The 24,198-nt window shown below is 39.7% G+C and overlaps 1 protein-coding gene and 1 pseudogene across 2 annotated transcripts in view; one reads left to right on the forward strand and one right to left on the reverse strand.

Moving 5' to 3' along the window:
• DNAI2 (dynein axonemal intermediate chain 2) overlaps window positions 1-20,879 on the forward strand; it is a 69,886-nt gene extending 49,007 nt beyond the window's left edge. Inside the window, exons 10-15 of one of the 2 annotated variants that reach the window (XR_011975075.1) lie at window positions 2,460-2,595; window positions 5,740-5,886; window positions 7,997-8,215; window positions 17,628-17,753; window positions 17,851-17,898; window positions 20,479-20,879. Coding sequence is in view for 1 of the 2 variants with exons in the window: in XM_072645581.1 (XP_072501682.1) it covers window positions 2,460-2,595; window positions 5,740-5,886; window positions 7,997-8,215; window positions 17,628-17,750 (625 nt within the window). In the remaining variant the exon portion in view is untranslated. The remainder of the gene's footprint in view (window positions 1-2,459; window positions 2,596-5,739; window positions 5,887-7,996; window positions 8,216-17,627; window positions 17,754-17,850; window positions 17,899-20,478) is intronic. The other variant, XM_072645581.1, reaches the window with a different exon arrangement.
• LOC140530445 (U6 snRNA-associated Sm-like protein LSm5) lies at window positions 5,938-6,699 on the reverse strand (annotated as a pseudogene).
• Window positions 20,880-24,198: the final 3,319 nt, after the last annotated feature.

The following is a 24,198-nucleotide window of genomic DNA, read 5'->3' on the forward strand; positions in this document are numbered from 1 at the left end:
TTTTATCAAATGCGTTGACCCTAGCTTTATGCCTTTCCCCTGAATCAGTAGGTCTGGAACAAGTGACTGGCAAGATGACAAGGTTACATATCACCTTAAGGATGGCAGAGTGTGACCTCACCATCCTTCCTTTTCTCATAATACCCCTGTGGAGGCCACATGTATGGACAAACTGTATTTCATTTTCTCAGGGCTATACTTCTATAAAGTTGTCTGGGACCAATGGTAGGAATAGGTTGGTGGGCTGGCACAGAGTGCACCTCTTGAGGGTCTTCAAACGACTCTTCAGAATGTCTCCCTGGAACAAGTAGCTCCAGAAGTCAGACCTACTGAAAGAAAAAAAAAAGATTTACTAAATCTATCTCTGACTGTATTTCTGGGTCAAATGCTTGAATTTGAGATTGTAATAGGTAATCTAGACCACATGGGTTTCTTAAAGATGACATTGTTATGCTTCAAAGGTGAGCTTGGTAGTTAGCAGCTCTTTCCAGACATTACAGTTTTACTCTGCTGTGGACAATTTTGTGAGATAACTATGGAAAGTAGCAAATGGCACTGAAAAAGGTCTGGGAAAACACTGCCCCCGGAATGGAAATCATCGTAGATTTAGAGCTGAAAGGAACATTAGAAGTGATCCATTCCAACAGCCTTATTTTGCAGATGAGAAAAACTGAGGCCCGATGAGGTTAAGTTATTTACCCAAGGTAACACAGATAGTCAACAGCAGAGCCAGAATTAGAAGCTAGATCTTCTGACTTCAAATTCAGTCCTTTTCCCAATATACTATGCTGTCTAGTGATGTTAGAAATGTCTGCTTGGAAAACCTGGAAAGACTTACATGAACCGATGCAAAGTGAAGTGAGCAGAACCAGAAGAATGTTGTACAATTCTAAAGGACTAATAATGAAAAGTGCTAACTGCTTTCAGAGAAAAGTCTATTGAAGTTTGAATGGAGGTTGAAGCATGTTATTTTTCACTTTCTTTTTTTTGTGTGGGTTTTTTTTTTTTTGGTCAGTGTCTTCTTTCACAACATGACTAATACAGAAATATGTTTTGCATGGTTGTACATGTGTAACCTATAACAAACTGCTTACTGTCTAAGGGAAGGAGAGGAGAGAGAGGGAGAAAATTTAGAACTCAAAATATTTTCAAATGAATGCTAAAAATTGTTTTTACATGTAATTGGAATAAAAAGTATTTAAAAAAGAAGAATCTACTTCTACTCTAAGGATGTTAGGGAGACAAGAAGCAACCATGATACTGGGGGTTGTGGTGGAAGTTTTACCCAGAGAGACAGAGGTCTGAATCAGTCTGATAAAGGAAATCCAACAAATATGAGCCTGAAACCAGAATAAGGAAATTCAGATGTGGGGGAGTGCCTCCTACTCCGAAATTCCTCTAGGCCTGTCGGCAGGTTTGCTTTAATGAAGAAAGGAAGCCTGCATAAGAGTTCAGTTTGTTGGATCTGATTGAGCAGTCAGATTCAGAGTGGGGATTAATGATTATTGCCAACCTGGAGGCCTTTAGGGCCAGTCAAAGGGATCTATCCTTGGTCCTGTCCTGTTCAATATTTTTATTGTCAGTAAAGACATAAGTGGTATACTGATCAAAATTCTTGGTGACAGAAAGTTGGCAAAGGATAACTAATATTTTCAAAGACAGAATTTTCAAGATCCAAAGAAATCCTGACAACAGGAAGGAAGGACTAAATCTAATGTGATAAAACTCAATGCTAATAAATATAAAGGGCAGCTAGATAGTATAGACGATAGAGTTTGGGCCTAGAGACAGGAAGACTCATCTTCCTGAGTTCAAATCTGGCCTGACACTAGCTGTGTGACTGTGGGCAAGTCACTTCATCCTGTTTGTCTCAGTTTCTTCATTGGTAAAATGAGCTGGAGAAGGAAATGGCAAACCATTCTAGTATCTTTGCCAAGAAAATCCCAAATGGGGTCGTGAAGAGTTGAACATGACTGAAAAATGACTGAACAACAATATGGGTTCAAAAAATTCAAACACTCAAATTAAGGGTAGGAAAAATAATGTGACAGAATCTATACTTCAACCCAGTTCTTCTGATTCTAGCTATAAATTGATTTCCTTTACACCAGGTTTCCGCAGTATAGTGCCCAAAGAGGTATTTTGTTGTTTGGGTGTATCCACTTGTTTGTGACCCCATTTGGGATTTTCTTGGCAAAAATATGGGAGTGGTTTGCCATTAACATTTTCTAGTGTGTCCCCATTTTATAGATGAGATACTGAGATAAATAGGGGTTAAATGACTTGCCCAGTATCACATAAATAGTAAATGTCCAAGACTGGATTTGAACTCACATTCAGGCCAGATGATCTATCCACTATACCCCCTACCTGTCCTGATTCTGCTGGAAGCAATCAATCTCTTTAAAACAAACAAACAAAAAACTTGAATCCTGAAATGATCTTGTAATTGCTTACAGATACCACATGGCTCATATAACTGATGGAGCCTGGAGCCCACAGAGACCAGCTGTTTTCTTCACAACTAAAATGGATGGAACCGTGGATATCTGGGACTTTGTTTTCAAACAAAGTGACCCTGCCCTCAGCCTCAAGGTTATGTTCTCATCCCTACAGACAGGTTTCTCAGGTTTCGCAGCTTCCTTCTCCTTTAAACTGGGACTTCCTAAGTATGGAAATATGAGTGTATGTGTTTATAACAGATGGAGACAGATCTTTTGTGTATGAGTGACTCTTAGTGTGTGTTTGTGTGTGTATGCACACGTGTGCATGCATGTAATTGTGGAGAAGAATACTATATGTCAACGTGAAAGATTGTGCATCCATTCATGGGGTTTTATTAAAGGACTCAGAATGCTGATTTTAGTTTTTGTCTTTATACCCCTAACACCTAACACAGTGTCTGTCATCAAAGAGATACTTAGGAATGTTAAATTAAACTGAATCATACCAAAGATAATTGCTCCATTGGACAAACATTTATCGAGTATGTACTCAGTGCTAAGTACTATAATAGGTCCAATAGGTATCCTGAGGATACCAAAATAGGAAAGAAAATAGTTCCTGTCCTCAGGGAGTTTATATTCTACTGGGCACTGCTTTTAAGTCTCACCAATTCAATTCATCAAACATTTAGTTAGCTTACTACATGCAAGATGGGTGGCTAGGTGGTGCAGTAGATATAACACTGGACTTGGAATCAGAAAGACTCATTTTTCCTGAGTTCAAATCCGATCTCAGAAACATTCTAGCTCTGTGAGCCTGGGCAAGTCATTTAACCTTCTTTACCTCATTTTTCTTATCTGTAAAATGAGCTAGAGAAGGAAATGGCAGACCACTCCAGTATCTTTGCCAAGAAAACCCAAATGGGATCATGATGAGTCGGACATGATTGAATGATGTACAAGCTACTCTTTTAGGTATTAGGAAAAGGAAAGCCAAAATAAATATTTTGTGCCCTCAAGGCACTATCCTTCTATGGGGGGAGGATACACCAATCATACTGATAAGTACTATACTCTTTATGATTCTAATTATAATACTAATAATACAATTAATTTGAAGAAGGGAGCATCAGTAGCTGGAAGGACTGGGAGAAGAAGAGAAGAAAAAAATAGGGAAAGGCTTTATGAAGAAGGTGGCTCCTTGTGAGCTTCAAAGGAAGTTAGAGATTTCTAGAGTTGGCTGTGAGGAGGGAGGGCATTCCAGGCTTAGGGAGACAGACTGGTGTGTCTGAGGACAGCCTGTGCATAGAGCTAGGAACTAGAACTCAAAGATCAGCTTATCTGATTTATTTGGATTACCGAGTAAATAAAATAAATCTACTGAAGTAGAGGGGGAGCCAGACTATGGAAGGCTAGCATAGGAATTTTTTGAACTGGGAAATGACATAGTCAGACAAAACTATCAATCAGTCAATCAATCATTCAACAAGCATTTATTAAACCCTTACTATGTGCCAGGCACTGTACTAAGTCCTGAGGATACACATAAAGGCAGAAACATTTCACATCTTCAGGGAGCTTACATGTGGAGACACGTAAATAAATAGGTTCAGATAAGATTGACCCAGAGTAGATGGGCAGTAGTCTGAGAGGGGAACATTCTGGCAGCTGGTAGGGAGGAAGGCTCAGACAGACGTCTTTTTTATAAGATGGGGTTTGAGCAGAGTCGTGGAGGAAGCCAATTGGGTGAGGTGAAACAGGAGAATATTCTAAACATGAGGAGCAGCCAGTCCAAATATATGGCATTTGGTGATGGAGCAGCATGTGGACCAATTTAAGTGGTTCTTGGAGTGTGGGCAGGGAAGTAAAATGTAAGAAGACTTCAAAGGTAGTAGGGGCTTTATTATATTTATTTAATCTGGGAAGTAAAAGGGAGTCACTGCAGGGTCTTGTGTAGGAGGATGACATGCTCAGTTTAGGAAGATCACTTTGTGTGTAGAAGATGCATTTAGGGTTACTTGAGGCAGGTGCCATGTGGGGGAAAGAAGGCAACTTATAGCAGAGAGATCGTGAAGGTAGAAGCAGTAAGACCTGACAACAGATTGACTATATGGGGTGGGAGTAAGGAGTTCAGAAATGGCACTGGGGTTGAGAATCTGGATTGGGATGATGGTAATGCCCTTGACTTAGAGGGAAATTCAAAAGAGGGGAAGGTTGGGGAAAAAAGAATGAATCTAGTTTTAGAAATCTCTTCTGGCTCCCAAGGAACCTGAGGCTCCAAGTCCTTGAGTCCAGTGCTTTAGAGGGCTAAAAATAAACAAACAAAAACCAATGGAAGGGGGCTAGAACTAAGAATGGTGATCATTACCATTCTCAGGGATCTGGGATTAGACAGACTTCCCACTCCCACCCCTACCTCTGCCTCCACTTTCTTCCTTCCTTTCTCAGAAAGAGCCCTTGACCAAGGAACCAGAGGAAATATGGGTATGAATCATCCTTCCAACACTTACTAGATGTATGAATATAATCATCACTTAATCTCTCTGAACCTTAGCATCCTTATCTGTAAAATGGATAATAACATATGGGGGGGGGGCATGAAAATGTGGTTTAGGAGACAGAGAGCTAGAACTGGGAAAAGCTCAGGTGCATATTGGCTACATGGCCCGAAGCAGGTCACTTAACCTTTTAGTGATCCAGGAAAATTCTGTAAGACTATAAATTACAGGAAAAGGACCAGAGAAGAAAGGTGCTGACTTGCTTAGGTGAATAAAGTTCCTAATCTGGTATAAGGCGTTCCTAACTCCCCACAGCAATAAAATTACAGCTTAAAAAAGTGATACTTGGAGATGCTATCTGAAAGGTTGTTGCAGAGTAATCCTGTTATGTATGTGTAAAATGCTTTGTAAACTTTAAGAGTGCTCTTTATTAAATGTCATTTTCACTAGCTGTCCCCCATCCCTGGAATGCTCTACCTCCTCATCTGGTTTCCCTGGCTTCCTTCAAGTCCCAGCTAAAGTCCTCCCTTCTATAAGAAGCCTTTCGCAATCTCTCTTAATTCTAGGACTTTTCCCTCTGTTAATCATTTCCTGTTTGTCCTGTATATATAACTTCATTGTACGTAGTTGTTTACATTCTCTCTCTCCCCATTAGACTTTAGCTCCTTGGGATAAGGACTGTCTCTTGCCTTTCTTTGTACTGCAGTATTTAGTACATTGCCTGATACACAGTAGGTGCTTAATAAGTGTTTTTTGATTGAGTGACCTATAATTTTGAAATGTCTGTTTGTCTTTAGGTGTGTGATGAACCCCTGTTCAGCCTCAAGGTGCAAGATAATGGCTGTTTCCTTGCATGTGGATCCCAGCTGGGGACGGCAACCCTGCTAGAGGTCTCTCCAGGACTATGTACCCTCCAAAGGAATGAGAAGAATGCAGTCTCATCAGTAAGTGCCCAAGATGGCCATAGGGCTGTTAGTAGTACACTGGCTCTTGCCCTAGCCACATGTGAAGATAGGCTATCAGAAAAAAAAATTGATAAATCCTTCCGTGAAAATAGAATCCACATCTAACAATAATGTATAGGTCATTGTAGTAAGAAAAAAAAAACATAATGTATTGGGAACCAGAAGATCCCTGTTCTGCTGCTAACTAGCTGGTTAACCTTAGGGAAGTTCCTTTTCTTCTCTGGGCCTCAGTTTCCCCATTTGTAAATTGAGGGGAATGCATTGGATTAGATTTAAAACTAGAAAGGATCTTAGAAGTTGTCTACTCAAATCCCCTATTTTTTTCAAGTGATTTTGATTTTTATTATCAAACTGGTTTCTTCTTTTGCAAGAAATTCATGATTGAAATTTACAAAAATGGAATAACATCCCATCTTCAATGGCTTTTCCCTTTAACAGGAAATTTAGCTTTCTTGACTATGAACATTAAAAGATTAAAAAAATACTTTCAATCTGATATGCTATAAACAAAAAAGTCATGCATAGTGACAAAAAAAATTTCCATTTATGCATCAGGCTCTTCTTGGGAACTAGCATTGTTATGTTGGTGCTGTGGTGGCTGTTTTCCATTTGATGAGATGTGATGAGTTTGGTGACCCTCCTTCTTCCAGGCATGATCTCAAACTCAAGGGCCTTTTTCACCAACATAAATAAAGACATTAAATCCTGGCTGCATATTAGCAATTTATCACTCTTTATCACAATGTGGATCTAAGATCTTATATATTTGCCCATAAGTTCCAGTGGCAGCATCTAAGATATAATACCCTTATTTTTTTAATGCATAAAGAAAATGAGCCCCAGAGAGATTTTATGACTTCTACCCAAGATCTCAAAGGTAGTAAATGACAGAGCTGGATTTTAAACTGTAACAGCAAAGACCCCAACATAAATAGGAGGGCCTACTGTACTGGTTCTTTCCTCTGCTTTTCTAAAAGGAAAGCAGCTTTTGAAGGGTCAATATCACTTAATCAAACACATATATCACTCACTTAGTTCAGGGGGAAAAGTCAACACCCTGAACTTCAGAGAAAATACAAACAGAAAAATAAAGACCAACAGACAGGGCTTCCAACTGTCTGAACATACATACATCACAGATCAACAAACAGATCCAACTGTCTGACCACATACATAATTACCAGAGAGAGAAGCAACAACATCTGGATTTTTAAAGCAGGGGGGCTCCTTAGCGGCTGCCCAGAGTCTTGTTTGACCAAACACTTCCAATGAGTAAGCCCCCAAATAAAACCTCATCTCAGAGTATATATATGCTTTTCAGGGCCAGAGGACATCACAACCTGGGAGAACCTGTGCCTCATTCCTACAAAACAAATCTCCCCTAATCAAGTTTCCCTTAATGGGCAGGCCCATTAATGGGTGAGGACGATCTTTAACTCTCTAATTAACATTGTACAAAACCAGACCCTCTGACTCCAAATCTAATTTTCTTTCCGCTATACTGTATAGTTATCCCTTCCACACTGAGGGGCTATGCACCTGTATATCAAGCAACTTCTTGATCAGGTCCTCGTTTTGTACCAGAGAAGTCTGAATTTTTTTCTTTTATGGGGTGTTTACATTATCTTATTGTAAAATTTGCGTCAAGTATTTGGTCATAGGCTCTGTGCCATCTGCTGGGCTTCAAGTGTCATCTTCAGCTTCTACAAAACTTCCAGAAAATTCCTTTTTAATTTCTTATTCTGACCTGCAATCCATCAAAATTGCAATGCAGATGGGATAATTGTACTGATCTCCAAATGCTAATATTCATTGATCCTATGTGATCACTTTAATGAGCAAGACCTCCAGGTAGCTGGACATCTCTAAAGCCAGGGATCTAGTCACACCCTAGAGCAAGGTCTCCAAAAACAAAACAAAAAAATCCTCCTACACAATTTAAAAGTCTTTAGCCCTGGGAATCCTAACTATGCTAAATGCATGCTTCCTCTTCCCTTTACTCCCCCTGATAATTTCTTCCCATAAAGCTACACCCCCTCCAGCTCCCTCTATCACTTCAATCACTTCCCCTCTTCTGTGGGTACCCTAGATCTTTGAACGAGAAACTCACCGAGAGAAGATCCTGGAAGTCCGGCACAGAGAGATGCGCCTGAAAGAAAGAGGCAAGACTGAGGTCAGGGATGAAGAAGAAGAAGGAGAAATTAAAATCAACAAGCCAGAGCTGCTTGCTCAAACTGAGGAGGAGTTCTTTGATGTTATCAATACTGAGATTAGGAGGAGAGAAGCTGCTCTTAAGAAAGATGTAAAGGTAAGTGACCAAAGGGACATTCAGTAGAGCAGGAGGACAGTCTTGGAAGGTCTGTAGATGTCCTGAATGACCTTAGACATGTCACTTAGCAGTATAGGTCTTCAATGTACCTGTCTGGAAAATGGAATGCATCAGTCTTTACCAGGAATCAAAGCTCATGTGTTGATTTTCCAATCCAATTGCAAGTCTTCTTTAATTGCATTCCCACTTAGATACTTATTAAAGCTTATTGACTGATGAAGGAAATGAATGAAGGTTCTAAGAAGGAACTGAATAATAGATAGGAATAGGCTCTGAGTTCTGTAAGAAAGGCAGCTTAGAGAAGTAAAAGGAAGAATGTTAAACTGGGGGTCTCTTTCCTCATTGTCAAGTCTTGAAATAAATCAAACTCACAAGTGGAGGAATAAAGTATTTTAAACTGAGATAGCCAGGTGGCCAAACCTGCCACTTTGGGGGATGTCCCACCAGGAGACTTACAGAAAAGATTGTAAAACCTGGTCATGAGATGCTAGCTGCCCCTGGCAATCGAACAAGGAAAACCACTTCTTTGTGACTGCTTGTCCTTCACGCCATGGGTTCCAAAGAAAGGGGATGGGGAAATCCAAGCTTCCTAGGAAACTGGTCTGCAAGTTGGCTTTGTTTACAAGGAAAGGTCCCAGGGTGGCGATTTAGGGTGGAGCTCAGCTCAACCCAATCAACAATATGTTAAGTGTAAGAGTGCAGGGCTATCTCTGGAATTTTGACATTACTAGCATCATTAAGAGGGAGAGGCAGGTAATATTATGTTGGTATTAACAGTTTTTCTGTCATTTTATTCCTATATGTAATATGACATGATATGATACATAACATTATATTAACAATTTGAGAAGCCTAGACTACATATATTTTCAAAGGGCCCTTTCAGATCTGACCTTTGATTTTTTAAGAAAATAGAGAAATTTAAGGTATGACTATTCTTTCATGAATTGTTACAACTTGATGTAATGATATCTGATTTTAAACAAACTGAATTGTCATTTACTGGCATGATTTATTATTAATAGCTCATATTTATATAATGGTATATTGTTTTCAAACTATTTTCCTCACACTGCGAGGACCTGAGGAGTAATACTGTGAAACAGAAAAGTAAGGTATTATTATACCCAGTTCTCCTGGCTGTGCTGGATTGGCTGTGTATAATGAAACACTGCCCTTTCAAAGATAAATAAATGAATACACGAAATACATATATAACTCAGTATCTATATATATCAATTATATATATGTATCAGTATCAATATCTGTATGTATATATAAATACACATACATACACACATGTGTTATATATGATTATATGTTGTAAATATGGTTATGTGTTATACATGTATGTTTGTATGTGATATGTTGTGGTATATGGTGTGATGTGTATACATGCATACATATGTGTGTGTGTATTTGTGACTGTATCATGTTTGTATTGAATTCTAGAAGAAATAAGAAGCCAGTGGAGTTTGCTGAGCAGGCCAGTGACAGACCTATGCCTTGGAAAATTGCTTTGGCAGCTATGCAGTGAGGAAGGGTTACAGAACTGAAGCAAGGAAATCATTTAGGATAACTATGAATAGAGGGAAGGGGACAGATGCAAAAGATGGTGAAGAAGCAGAATAGACAAGACTTAGCAACAGACTGACTTTGTGGGAAGGGAAACAGTGAGTAGCTGAAAATAACTTTTAAAGTTGCAGGTGCAGGTGGTCATCCTGGTTTTGGAGTCTGAGGACATGGCCTGGAATCCCACCACTGAAACTTGGTATCTGTATGACTTTGGGCAAGTCACTTCTACTCTCTGGGCCTCAGTTTCCTCGTTTGTAAAATGAGGGAGTTGGACTAGCTGGCATCTGACGTCCTATCCAGCTCTATCTCTATCTATGATCTGTTGAAGTCAGTTGAGTGGTTTGCCCAGGTTCCCACAGCAAAGACTTGAACCCAGGTCTTCTGGCTCTAATTCCAGTGGTCTCTCGCCCACATAGCATGCTGTTCTTTCTTAAGAACTTACTGTGTGCAGAAATCTGTACTTGGTTCAGAGAAAAGCATGGGGCAAATCCTGCCTCAGATACTTACTATCTGTATGACCCTGGGCAACTTACCTAACCTCTCTCAGCCTCATTGTGTTCATCTGTAAAATGGGATAATAGGACCTGTTTCCAGGGGTTGTTATGATGGCCAAATAATGTTTTTAGAATGTTTCACAAGTCTTCAAGTGCTACATAAATATGCAATCATTGCTGTTGTTATAAGAGTGCTAGACCTTGAACCAAAAAATCTAAGTTGGAACCTTACTTTTATTATTTACTTGCTGCTTGACCTTGGGTAAGTCACTACTCTCAACTTCAATGTCTTCAGTGTGTAAATAGGAATAACATGACTCACCTTATGAAGTTACTGGGAGATCAGGTGAGATAATGTACAATGAAAGGATTTTCTCTACATATGTAATTAAAATTAACATAAGTCATTGGCCCCCTTCAAAAGCTCCCAAGCATTACACATGCACACACATACACACACACACACACACACACACACACACACACACACACACCTCAGTAACACACAGAGATCACATTCAAAGAAAATAAGAAATTCTTAAGTATCTAGGAATTACTGAAGTGAACAAAGTGATAGACATCAGGAAGAACCTATAGACTTGTTTCTTTCCTCCCTTTCCCTTGTTCCATTAATGGGATCAGAGAAAAAGAATGATTTTTGACAGTAACCATCCTTTATAATCAACTTTTTGCATTCTTTCCTTTTTGTTGAGTTTTTATTTTAGTTAGGTCCAACTCTTTGTGGACCCACATGGAGTTTTCTTGACAAAGATCCTAGAGTGGTTTGCCATTTCCTTCTCCAGCTCAATTTATAGATGAGGAAACTGAGGCAAACAAGGTTAAATGACTTATCTAGGATCATACAGCTAGTGTCTGAGTCTGAGTTTGAGTCCATGGCCCCTCAATCCCAGGCCCTGGCACTCTATCTACTGCACCACCTAGCTGCACTCTTCTTTCCTAGGAGGTCAAAACTAGTGATGAATGAGGAGGGAATAAAACCATACCTAGCTGTCCTCAATGAGTTTATGTCACCAGGCCCAGGTGAACTATTCCTATGGGTCAAAATAATAACTGATATTTTTATGGTACTTTAAGATTTGCAAAGCATTTTATACATGTTATCTCATTTGCTCCTCACAACACCTCTATGAGTTATGTATGACAGATATCACTGTCTTCTTTTAACAAATGATGAAACTGAAGCTCAGATAACCTCAGTAACTGACCCAGGATCCCAAATCTAGTGAGTTCCTGAGGCAAGATTTGAATGCAGACTTTCCTGACTCCCAGTCCAGCCCTCTAACTACCATACTGTTCTACCCCTTTTGAAAGAAGTGGTAGACATGATTGCTGGGATACCATCAGTCATCTTTCTAAGACTGTACAGAGTGGAAAACATGACTGGTGCCTCAAGACTGAAGGAGGGCAAATGTCATCCCAGCTTTCAAAAAGGGAAGAGAGTAGAGCCTATAAATTAGAAGTCAGAGAGCTTGACTGTTTCTTGATAAAATTCTTACATTAGTGGTATAATTGAAGGGAGAGGGGAAAATAAGCATTTATTAAGCACCTGTTATGTACCAGCCACTAAACTATGAATTTTTCAGATACTATCTCATTTCATCCTCACAACAATCCTGTGAGGTAGGTGCTGTCATGATTCCCATTTTACAGTTGAGGAAACTGAAGCAGACAATGGTTAATAAGTAAGTGACTTGTTCCAGGATCACATTGTCTGAAGGTAGATTTGTATTCAGTTTTTTCTGACTCTAGGTCTAGCACTCTATTACACTATCTAGCTGCCTCTGTAACGATAATAGCTAGCAATCATATAGCGCTTTAAGATTTTCAAAGCATTTTACAAATATTAACTTGTTTTTGTCTTCATAACAGCCCTGGGTGTTATTTTTATCCCTATTTCACAGGTGAGGAAACTGAGAAGTTTTGTGTCAGAGGCTCTCTAACTCTAAGTCTAGCTTTCTCTCTATTGCATCACCTAGCTACTTTTATTATGAAAAGGATGGTCCATGAACATCTAAAAGAGGAAGCAGTGATCACAAAAAATCCACTTGAATACAAGCACAGGTTATATAAAACTGACTTCATTTCCTTTTGTGACAGGGTTTTAGACCAGTAGATGAAGAAGACTGGTAGTTTAGGGCAATTCTATAGACGTTGTTTAGCCAGATTTTTAAGCAAATTATTTCACATAATCTCTCCTAATAACATAGCCAAGTGTCAAGTGAGGCACTAGACCTTTCCACTCTTGGCAGTCAGACTAGGTTTAGTCCTGGGGGAACTTTTTATGGCTCCGCCTTTGCCCTTATCTGGATAGATCTTGGAACAGCTATCATTAGGTCATTCTGTCTCTCTTATTAACTCAGCAACTGACAAGCTCTTAATTTACATCTGAACATAAAGCATATTTATTATAACATGTAAAGAACGGAAATGAGACTGTCCTCTAAGACTCAGTTAGTGAGGGCCATCTTTCTCCCCATCTCCAGTGGCTCAGAACTTGATCACCATCACAAATAAACCCCCAGTACCAATAATGGAACACCCAGTAGTGAGCAAATTGAAAAGTTTCCTTATCCCTCTTGGAGGAGTGCTTCTTTTGAAGTATCCCTACTTAGGATGTTCTCTCTTGCTTCCAGAAATCTCTCTTGTCTGCTCCTGTCGTTTCTTATACCTTGACCCAAAGTCCCATATGGTGGGAAAACTTTTTTCTACTCCTTTTTTTCTTCTTTGTTCACATCTGCTGCACTAATCTTGTGAACAAGACGGAGCAACGTGGGCTGGGTGAAAATTTAGTCAGATACGTTTGGAGCTGATTGAATGACTAGACCCTAGCTCTGAGATTCCATGAATTCCTTGATTCTGTCATGGGTCAACGTCAACTTGGAAAACAAGAAAGAGTTTCTTCTAAAGTGTTTCAGGGAAAGACTTATATGAACTGATGCTAAGTGAAAGGAGCAGAACCAGGAGAACTTTGTACACAGCAACAACCACAGTGTGTGAGGAATTTTTCTGGTAGAATTAGTACTTCATTGCAAGACAAGGACTTAAAAAATTCCTAATGGACTCTTGAGGCAAAATGCCTTCCACATCCAGAGAAAGAATTATGGAATTCAATTGCAGAACGAAGCAGACCATTTTCTTTTGTATTATGTCTTGTTTTGTTTTGTTTTATGATTTCTCCTATTCATTTTAGTTCTTCTATGCAACATGACTAAGGTGAAAATGTATTTAATAGGAATGTATGTGTAGAACCTATATAAAATTGTATGCCATCTCAGGGAGGGAGTAGGGAGGGAGGAGAAAAAGAGGGAGGGAGGGGAAAAAAATCTAAGATATATGGAAGTGATTGTAGAACACTGAAAACAAAGAAAATAATTTAATTGAAAAAAAAGGAAATAAAGTGTTCCAGGGGCTGTCTCTGGCCCTATACTTTTCAACACTTTTATCAGTTCCTTGAATGAAGGCATATAGGGCATGCATATCCAATTTGCAGGTGACACAAAACTGAAAGAGATAAGTAATGTAATATGGGATGACACATTACAAAATGATATCAACAGGCTTGAAGTCTTGGCCAAATTTAATCACGTAAAATATAATTTATTTAAAGAAAAACAGTGCAAATAAGCCCAATGCTAAGATTTTAAAAAATCAACTTTACATTGTATAGGATGGGGAAAGTCTGGTAAAATAATTTGTTATTGTTCAGTCATGTTGGCAGCATTCTATTCTTTGTGACCCTGTTTGGGGTTCTCTTGGCAAAGCTAATGGAATAGTTTGCCACTTTCTTTTCCAGCTCAGTTTACAGATAAGAAACTGAGGCAAACAGGGTTAAGTGACTTACCCAGGGTCACCAAGATTTGAAGTCATGAAGTCTTCCTAATTCCAAGCCCAGTGCTCTATCCACTGTACCATCTAGCTACCCTGGCAAAATAATAGTTTGTGTGAAAACTATCTAATGATTTTAGTAGATGTTAAGGTGGTTATGAGTCACCATTGTGACATACAACCAAAAAAGTGAGGGTTTTGCTAAGAGAGATTTAATGTCCAGGACTTTCAGGATATCACTAGTTAGCCCAATGCTCTTTTCTCTCCCTTGTGCTTTATCTGAGCATAGATTTCTGCACATAGTAGGTTCTTTAAAAATACAGCATGGTATGTTGGGAAAGAACCCTAGAATTGGAGTCAGAAGATATGGGTTTGAGTCCCAGCTCTGTGAACTTGGAAAAAACATTTAGCATACAATTAAATGGACAACCCCAAAATTAAATGAGGTTTAAATGACTGTTTGGCCTTTGGAAAACTGCAACATTACTCAAACAATGTTTAAACTTCTGGAAGCAAAACATTTTTTTTGATAGCAACACTCTACTAGCAATGTTATATGACTACAAATTATGAAATGCGACAGTTTCTGAAGAATTAAAAATGAGAATTACTCAGAGAGCAATAGAGAGATTCATAATGAGTACAAGGAGTCTACAACATTTTTTTGTTGTTGTTTGTTTTTTTTTATTTATTTGACATTCATCTTAATAAAATTTTGGGTGAGTCTACAACATTTAACAAAGCTGGAGGCAAAATTGTTGGACAGTATGAATTGTTTGGGGAATGGTCATTTTTTTTTTGGTGATCATATCAAAGCTATAATGTCAAGCAATTTGTGTTATGTATGTACATTGCACTGTATGTCCTTTACCTGGAATCAGCTTCAAACATTTGGTAGGATGGGACTTTCCAGGCCGAGGTTCTGGGCCTCAAGTTCCTCTCTGTTCTCTTGCCTCAGAGCCCAGGGCTCAGCCTCAAAGTTGGGGTGAAGATCAATAGTCAATCAGGCAACAAGTATTTATTAAGTGCTAACTATGTTCCAAGCACTGTACTTAAGTGCTGGGGACACACAGAAAGGCAAAAGCAGGGTTCCTGTCTTCAGGGACCTCACAGTCTAATGAGGAAAACAGTAGTCAAACACCTATGTACATACAAGAGACACAGAATGAAAATGGAAGGTAGTTGCAAAGGGAGGTCACTCTCGGGGTGAGGGTTATCTGGAAAAGTCTTGTAGAAGGTGGGATTTGTGAAGCCAGGATGTGGAAGGTGAGGAGGGAGAAGATTCTGAAAAAAGGAAAAGGAACCAAATTCCGTCATCTTCTGCCTGCACTCTATTCTGCCTACCCCTATGTCCAGATTCTTTTTCCACATTAAGTAGTCAACTTTCTGGGATTCAGAGCTTTGACTGGGCTATCCATATTCTGTATTTCATCATTCCTCCCTCTGAAAGTGTCCAGTAACCAATCTGGGATGTGAACAAGGTGAGCTAAGGGATGATGAAGTATCAGTTGATTAAGTGTTGTCCAGCGCCTAGAAGGTCAGAACTGAAAGTGACCTTAGAAATCATTTGGTTCAATTGTGCAACAACTAACTTTGATAGGCTTAACTCTTCTCAGTAATGCGATAATCTATGATAATTCCAAAGGATTCATGATAGAAAATACTATCCTCATTCAGAGAAAGAATGATGGAGTGCAAATGCAGACATAACCATATTATTTTCTCTTTTTTTATTTGTTTGTTTTTTCTTTCTCCTGGGTTTTCCCTTTTGTTTTAATTCTTTTACAACATGACCAATGTGGAAATATGTTTAATATGATTGTACATGTATAGCTTATATCAGATTGCATGTCATCTTGGGGAGGGGGAAATGAAGGGAGGGGGAAAATTTAGAACTCAAAATCTTATAAAAGTGAACATTGAAAACTAAAAATAAATTAATGAATTAATCTTAAAAGAAAAAATAAATTAATGAATTAATCTTCAAAGAAAAAAGAAATCCATTCCCTGTACTGATCTTACAGAGAAGGAAATACTGTTTCACAGTGGCTTTGGGAACTGTGTGTTAGTCTGGTCTGAAAGAGGAATGTTTCTTTCAGATCATGGGCTAGAGGTTTCAGTGTTCAGCATCTCAGATAATAACCAGCAGAGCATCCAGAATTTAGATTAGTCTCATGGAAGAACTTATCAGGGAATAAGAATTGTTAAGTGGTGGAGAGAGTCCTCCCTCAGTCTGAGATGAGTAAATTAAACACTTTACAGAGGCAGGGGGATGGACACGATGTCCCCTAAGAATACCTTGAAGCCCAAAGTCTATGAGTTTCAATCAATCAATAAATGTTTATTAAGCACCTATGATGTACTGGGTACTATACTAGACACTGAGTATACAGAAAGAGGCAAAAGACAGTCCCTGCCTTCAAGGAGCTTATAATCTAAGGGTGGAGAAAACATGTAAACAAATATATACAAAGCTAGCTATATACAGGATAAATAATAGATAATTAACAGAAAGACTGCATTGGAATTAAGAGGAGTTAGGGAAAGATTCCTGTAGAAGGTGGGATTTTAATTGAGACTTAAAGGAAGTCAAGGAGGTCAGTAATTGGAGCAGAAGAGGGAGGATGTTTTAGGCATGAGGGACAGTCACAGTGCCTTCCCAGGTAGGTTTCCTAGCCCTTTGTTGAGCATGGTCAAGGGAGATCTCAGCTCTAGTCTTCTCCGATCTCAGTCTTCTTGGCATGAAGTCATATCTCTAGCCCTTCAATATTCACCCCATGAGCAATCATTGTAATATCTTTATCATCTTCCTGTCTCTAGTTCAGTTTCTTTTCATCTCTCCCTTTACATGCTTTCTTCACCCATTAGATCATGTGTGTGGAACATAGTAAGTGCTTGACAAATGCTCCATCCCTCTATCCATTTATCTATTTATCCATCTTTCTTCCATCCATCTACCTAATCTCCCTCCTTTCTTCAGTCTCTCTCTCTCTCTCTCTCACACACACACACACACACACACACACACACACACACACACACACATACACACACACACACACACACCTTAGAGGGATTGGAGGAACCTTATAAATCTGGAAGGATGCTTGACACCAGAAGGCAGAACCAAGATGAGTGAGTAGAAGTGACAAAGGTAGGCTTAGCACAAAGTAAAACTTCCCGACAGAGTTGTCCCAAATGGAATGGACTGTATTGGGAAGGAGTAGGTTCCTTGTCAAAGTTTTCAAACAAAAGCTGATGACTTCTATTCTATTCTATTCTGTTCTTTCTATGTTGTAGAGAAAATGTGGGTTGAATTAGACAACCTAGGGGATCCCCCTTCCTTAAAGATACCATGAATTATCAAATGGATTGGTCTCCTAGCCAGGAAACCTACTCATTCAGAGCAGCCCTTGGGGAAGGGGGGTTCCAGATAAAGGAAACTTTTCCTTCACCAAGTCTCTTGTGCCTTTCAGAAGAGAGACTACGACTACCTAGAGGACGGTGGTGAAGAGGAAGAAGAGGAAGAAGAAGAAGGAGGAGGAGGAGGAGGATATGAAGAGGAAGATGAGGAAGCTGAGCAGAAGGAGAAAGAATAAAAGGTCAGGATTTTATCCCATCCTTAAACAACCATCAGAAGACTTTGCCCTAATGTGATAAAATTAATTCTTTTTTGTTTGTTTTCATTTTTATTTTCAGGTCTGAATTCTCTCCCTTCCTCCAGCTCTTTCCCCATCCATTGAGAAGGCAAGAAATACAATACCCATTATACAGAGGAAGGCTTGAGAAAGCGTATTGCCACATCAGCCATGAATGTTATACGATTAAGTAGTGCCCTTATTTTAACTGGGGGAGGGGGAGCCAAAGAAGCAGAGGGGTATGGGGGAGCTGGGTATGGGTCAGATCACCTTAGAAAGCCTGAATTGCTGGAGTTAGGATGCAGGAGGAGCAGACCCTTGACAAAAGTTTCTAAGCTGCTTTACTTACTGTAGCACACTTTTTGGCCTCAGGACCCCATTACATTCTTAAAAATTATTGAGGATCCTCTCCCCAAAAGCTTGTGTTTGTGTGGCTTATATCTATCCATACTGGCCACAGAAAGTAAGTGTCGGAATCAGAGTGTGGACCCAGGGCTTTGGATGCCAAATCAACTACAAAACTAGAACCATATAAGAAATACAAGATTTTTAACGAAGTTCCATAAAAAGCAGCATTCTTGTATTTGATATCTATTGCCCCTTTATCTCCTCCCCTGCCCTCTGCATCATGGGATATCATGGGAGGAAGCCCCTATTACCAACTCTCTCCAAACATCTTCACAGTGTCATCCTTTTAGAAATTTTGACATTTCCTATCTCTTCTCCTTGAAACAGAAGAAGGAAATGAGTATTTATTAAGTGTGTACTCTGTGTCAAGCAGGCAGCTAGATGATGCTGGACCTAGAATCAAGAAGGGTCATCTTCAGTTCCAGTCTGGCCCTGGACATTTACTAGCCATGTGATGCTGGGCAAGTCACTTAACCCTACTTGCTTCAGTTTCCACACTTGATGAATGAGCTGGAGAAGGAAATGTTATCTTTGCCAAGAAAACCCCAGATGGGGTCATGACATGACTGAAACACTAAACAACCTCAAAATGTGGCAAGTGTTGAGCCAAATGCTTTTTACAAATATGATCTCCTTTAATCCTCACAACAACCCTGGGAGGTGGATACTATTATTACTCCCATTTTACTGTTCAGAAATTTGATGCAGACAGAGGTCAACTGACTTACCCAGGGTCACACAGCTAGTTGGCATCTGAGGTCAGATTTGAACTCAGGTCTTTATGATTCCAGGCTCAGTGTTCTGTGCACTATGGTACCACCTAGCTCCCTCCCTCATTGGAATGGCTAGGTTTGTTTTCCAGTTCTAATACTGACTTTGTCAGCTGAGGGTTGCTGGGGAAGCTTTTCCTTCCCTTGGGGTCAAGGATGGTGAAGTGAATCACAGGGTCCTCCTTTGTCTCCTCTGCAAAGCAGGAAGTTAACACCACGTGTATATAACACCATAGCCATATGCTATGTGAGGATTTAGACCAGAGGTGGGGAACCTGTGACACTGAGGCTTCCCCACCCCTGATACAGACAAATGAGCACCATGATTCCCTTAAGGACTTTTGAAGCAACCTACCATATTTGCACTAGTGCAGGGAATAATGCTTTTGGGTGCTCCTTGTGTGGGGGCACTGCTTAGTTATATAACTAATATGGAATATTTTTTTGCATGACTTCAGTAACACATATATGGCCCTCTAAGGTTGGCAGATCTCTTTACATATAGTAAGCCACTTCATCTTCACAGCATCGTCTGAGGTAGGTGTCCTTGTTAGCATCATTTTGCAGGAAACAGAGGCTGAGAAAGTGGATTTGGCCATGGTTGAACTCAGGTCTTACTGATACCAAGACCAATGCATTATCCACTATACCACCAGCTGCTACCATAGATTAGTTACAGACTCTCTCCCAGTAATCTCCAAAGGACTTTCTCAACTAGGTGGTGCCATGGTGCCCAGAGCACTGGGCCTAGAGTCTGGAAGACCAGAGTTCAAATCCGCCCTCATACTAGCTGTGTGAAGCTGGGCAAGTCCCTTCAACTCTGTTTGCCTCAGTTTCCTCAACTGCGAAACGGGGATAATAACAACATCTATCTTGAAGCATTATTGTGAGGATTAAGTGGGATATTACATATAATATATATGATAAATATATATTATATGGCATAAAGTGCTATGCAAACCTTAAAGGGCTATCTAAATGTTAACTATTATTATTATTTGCACTAGTGCAAATATGGTAGGTTGTTCTGAAAGTCCCTAAGGGACTCACATAATGAGATAATATTTGTAAAGATCTTAATAAATTCTTCTTATTATTTTTATTCCCTTTTCCTCCCACCCATTCAACCCTTCTCACAGCTCTCTTCTGCTAGAAGTTTCTACTGTTTTCATTTTGAGTCATTCTCTGGAGTTTAGCAGGCTTTTGTTATACAGAGGATTTCATTGTGCTGTAATGGTATTCATGGAATGAGTACATGAATGCTGATTCAAAGTCCTCCTGCCCACGGAAGAGCATAGAAAAGTCTATCTATCTATCTATCTATCTATCTATCTATCTATCTATCTATCTATCTATCTATCTATCTATCTGTCTGTCTGTCTATCTATCTATCTATGATGTCTCCCAAATGCAAGGCAGCCTCACTATTATCTAATGCAGGACTGATACTATTAGCTCACACAACTGGCTAACACAAATTTTTCTCCCCCTCCTGCTTTGTCACCACCCAGTGCAAAGGAGACCTGGTGATCATTTTTCGTCAAAAGCCTCTATTAAGGAAATCAACACTGGTGTTTGTTCTGAGACCAAGAGCCTTATGGGGGAAGAAATAACAACCCCACCACTCTGGTGGGTGCGGAATGTGGAACAGAATGCAGAGGTCCATCCAAGGGACTGGCATCTCCAACACAAATCTGCAAGAGGGATATCACCCATTCACAGCCATTTAGTCCAGAGGGCTACCCGTTCTCACCTTATTTATTCATGTACCCATTTTGTTTTTGTTTTTTGTTTTTCCCTTGGGATCTTTTCCACTTAACAAAGAAAACTAATATGTTTTCTACTCTACTGCTGGTTTTTAGTCTTATATCTCTGGTTGACAATTATACAAATATATTTACTGTTGGAAGAATGTGGCTTACTTACTTTACTGGGGGGACATGACCTATGTCTACAAATATTGAAAGATTGACTAGTGGAAGAGGAATTAAATATGGTCTCCTTGGCCTCTGAGGGCAGCATTTAAATCAATGGGTGGAAATTATGGCAAGAAGGAATTCACCTCAGCAAGTGGAAGAGCTTTCTCACAATCAGAGTTGTCCAGAAATGGAACAGATTATCTTGAAAGGTGGTATCTCTCCAACACCGGCAGAAGCCGAATGATCACTTGTTGGGGATTGGCTGTTGTGGAAAAGATTTGTGCTTTTTGGCAGGGATTAGTCTATGTGACCTCCGAGGTCTTTGACAGAGCTAAGATTGTATACTTGTATGATACGGAGACTGGCGTATTGGAGAAGGATTCCCCTTAGGATCAGGAAGAGCCCAGTCCAACTCTTGTGTCTAACACTGGTTCTGTGACTTTAGCAAGTCACTTAATTACTCAGGGCATCAGTAAGAGCTCATATGTGGATCACTGGGAGAGAAAGTTTTCTTAATAAGAATTCAATATAACAATGAAATCACCACTTTCATGTACAAAAATAGAATAAAATTAAAAAGATACTTCTGATTATTCCAATCAGAATAGTCCTAGGTATCTGTGGATCCTAAAGCAGATATTTATCCCCTATTCATTTCTTTATTTTAAAAGTTTGGTTGCCCTCATTTGTTTTTACGTTGCATCATTTCTGCCCATATAACCCTGAACAAGAAACGTATCCACTTATTTCTGAATATTATCCCACTTGCACTCCCACCCTGTGTACCTTTCCTTGTAACAAAGAAAAACAATTGGGCAAAACAAACCAACACAGTAGTCCTGTCTGATAATATGTGCAACATTCCTTATCCATAGTCTGCCACTTTACCAGTGAAAGGAAAAAAGTACATTTCTGCAGGAAAAAGATTGTTTATTACAATTACAAAAAGTGAGTTTAGTCTCTCTTTGTGTTCTTTTCATGGAAGGAGGTGTTTAAGAAAGGATTCCTTTACTTGTTAGTAGCAAAATAGACTTGTTTTCAGAAGTGAGGGTCACATATGTAATATTGCCTCCTGACTCCAAGTCTGATATCCACCTATATCAGCCCTCATGTACACCTGACCCTATGTGAGGTAATAACTCTCAGAATACTGAGTAATTGAGCCAGGGTATTCCAGTGGAATGTGCTCTGGGCTATTGTCCAGTGAGGACACTTGAGTTCTCATCAGGGCTTGACCACTAATTAGTTGTGTAACCAGGACAAGTCACTTTCCTACTCTGGACCTCATCTTTCTCATTAGTGGAATGAGAAGTTTAGCCTAGATGGTGTCTAAGACCCTTCCCAGCTCTAAAAACAAACCATATGTTCTCTCTTTTATCTTTTCTGTGATTCCCTGGACCCATCAAGCTGAGCTAAAAATGGATATTTTGTATTAATGAGACTAACGATAGCTAGCATAGGTGGTGCAGTGGGCTTGGAGTCAGAAAGACTCCTCTTCCTGAGTTCAAATCTAGCCTCAGATACTTACTAGCTGTGTGGCCCTGGGCAAGTCACTTAACTCTGCTTCAGTTTCCTCATCTGTGAAATGAACTGGAAAAGGAAATGGCAAACACTCCAGTATCTTTGTCAGGAAAACCCCAAATGGGGTCACAAAGACATGGACACAACTGAAGCAAAGCACTTTAAATATGCTAACTCATCTGATCTTCACTATAATCTTGGGAGGTAAATGATATTATTTTCATATTACAGATGAGAAAACCAGGCTACTGAGAGATAAATGATTTGTCCAGGGCCACATGGCTTGTAAGTATCCGATGATATGCGACCCCTTCACCAAAGAAAGGAAAGAGGCACATCTTCTGAAGGTTTTGAACTAGGGTTTTATTGAATCCAAGTCTTGCACACTATCCACTGTGTCAGCTAGCCTTGAACTCCCTAAATGTTCTTGATGAACTAGCAAGACCTTCCAGCTAAGGTAGCCACTATTGTGACTTCCAGGACCCCTTTGGCCCTTAGGCCTCCTGATCCTGGAAGGCTGCTTAGGTTATAGCTAGGTTTACCATTCACATTCTTCTTAAGAGAAAAGAAAAGGGAAATTACTTTCTTAAACATCTGATTTTTATCAATACCTTTTTGTGTTTATATCACTTTTATCCCGGGATGCCAGCTCAAAGACACATAGTAAAGTAGGTTGTTAAATTCCCAATGAGAGCATTTACTCCTTAGAAATCAGCCAATGCTACAAATCAGGGCTCAATTTATTGTTTTATTGATTTCAGATTTAAGGGCATGATGGAGTAAATCTAATAATGTAAATTGGATTGAACAGTGAGAGCGCTGGTTGTGAAGCATTTCCCAAAACACTCTGACTTTGTCTCCCTTCTCTCACCCCTTATACTTACCCAGCAAGTCATCCTATGTAACACAGAACAAAAAAGAAAAAAACACCAATTCAGGAAAACCACCCAATGCTACAACCACGTCCAACAGGGTATGCCGTACTCTGCACCAGTAGTCTTCCACCTGCACAGAAGGGCAGATGATATATTTTCTTCCCTCTGCTCATAATGACACATTTCAGTCTATTTTCTGTTCTTTCCATTTACATTATTATAGTCACTGTGTGCAGTGTTCCTGGTTCTGCTTAACTTCACTCTGTATCATGTCATCTAAGTCTCCCCATACTTCTCTGAATTCTTCATGTTCATAATTTCCTTATGGGAGCATACTATCCCCTTTTATTCATGGGCTACTATTTGTTTAACCGTTCACAAATGAATTCTTCATATTCGTGATTTCTTAAGGCACAGTAATGGTTAACAAGGAGTTATTGCTATGGGGCCAGGCACTGCGATCAGCTTAGTAATGGGATGTTTGTTTAACTGTTCCCCATGGAAGGACAGTAATTCCTTTTATTGACACAGGTAGTCTCCTGTTTCCAGTTTCCCAGATGTCTGCATTCCTTCTCTAACTCTGCAAAGGGGAAGGAAGCAGGTAGCTATTCCTAATCCAGCCAGCAGGTGGGACCTTCCTCCCACGAACACCACAAAGTTAAAGACATTGTGGCTGCCCCTTGGGATCTCATACCACCTCTATCCAGGGAGTAGGAGTTTAGGGACAGTGATTTCATTTGAAAAGGGTCTTCTGCCCCCCATCCCCAACCAATTCATAGTATCATAGCTTTGGAGCTGGAAGAGACCTTAGAGATGACATACTTCAATACAACCCCTGCCCACCCTCACTCCCCCCACCCCTCCTCCAGTTTGCCACTGATATAAAAAAGAATCAAGCCAAGTAGCTTAGGCAGCT

The sequence above is a fragment of the Notamacropus eugenii genome, chromosome 2 (assembly GCF_028372415.1).
Source record: "Notamacropus eugenii isolate mMacEug1 chromosome 2, mMacEug1.pri_v2, whole genome shotgun sequence".
Lineage (NCBI taxonomy): Eukaryota > Metazoa > Chordata > Mammalia > Diprotodontia > Macropodidae > Notamacropus > Notamacropus eugenii.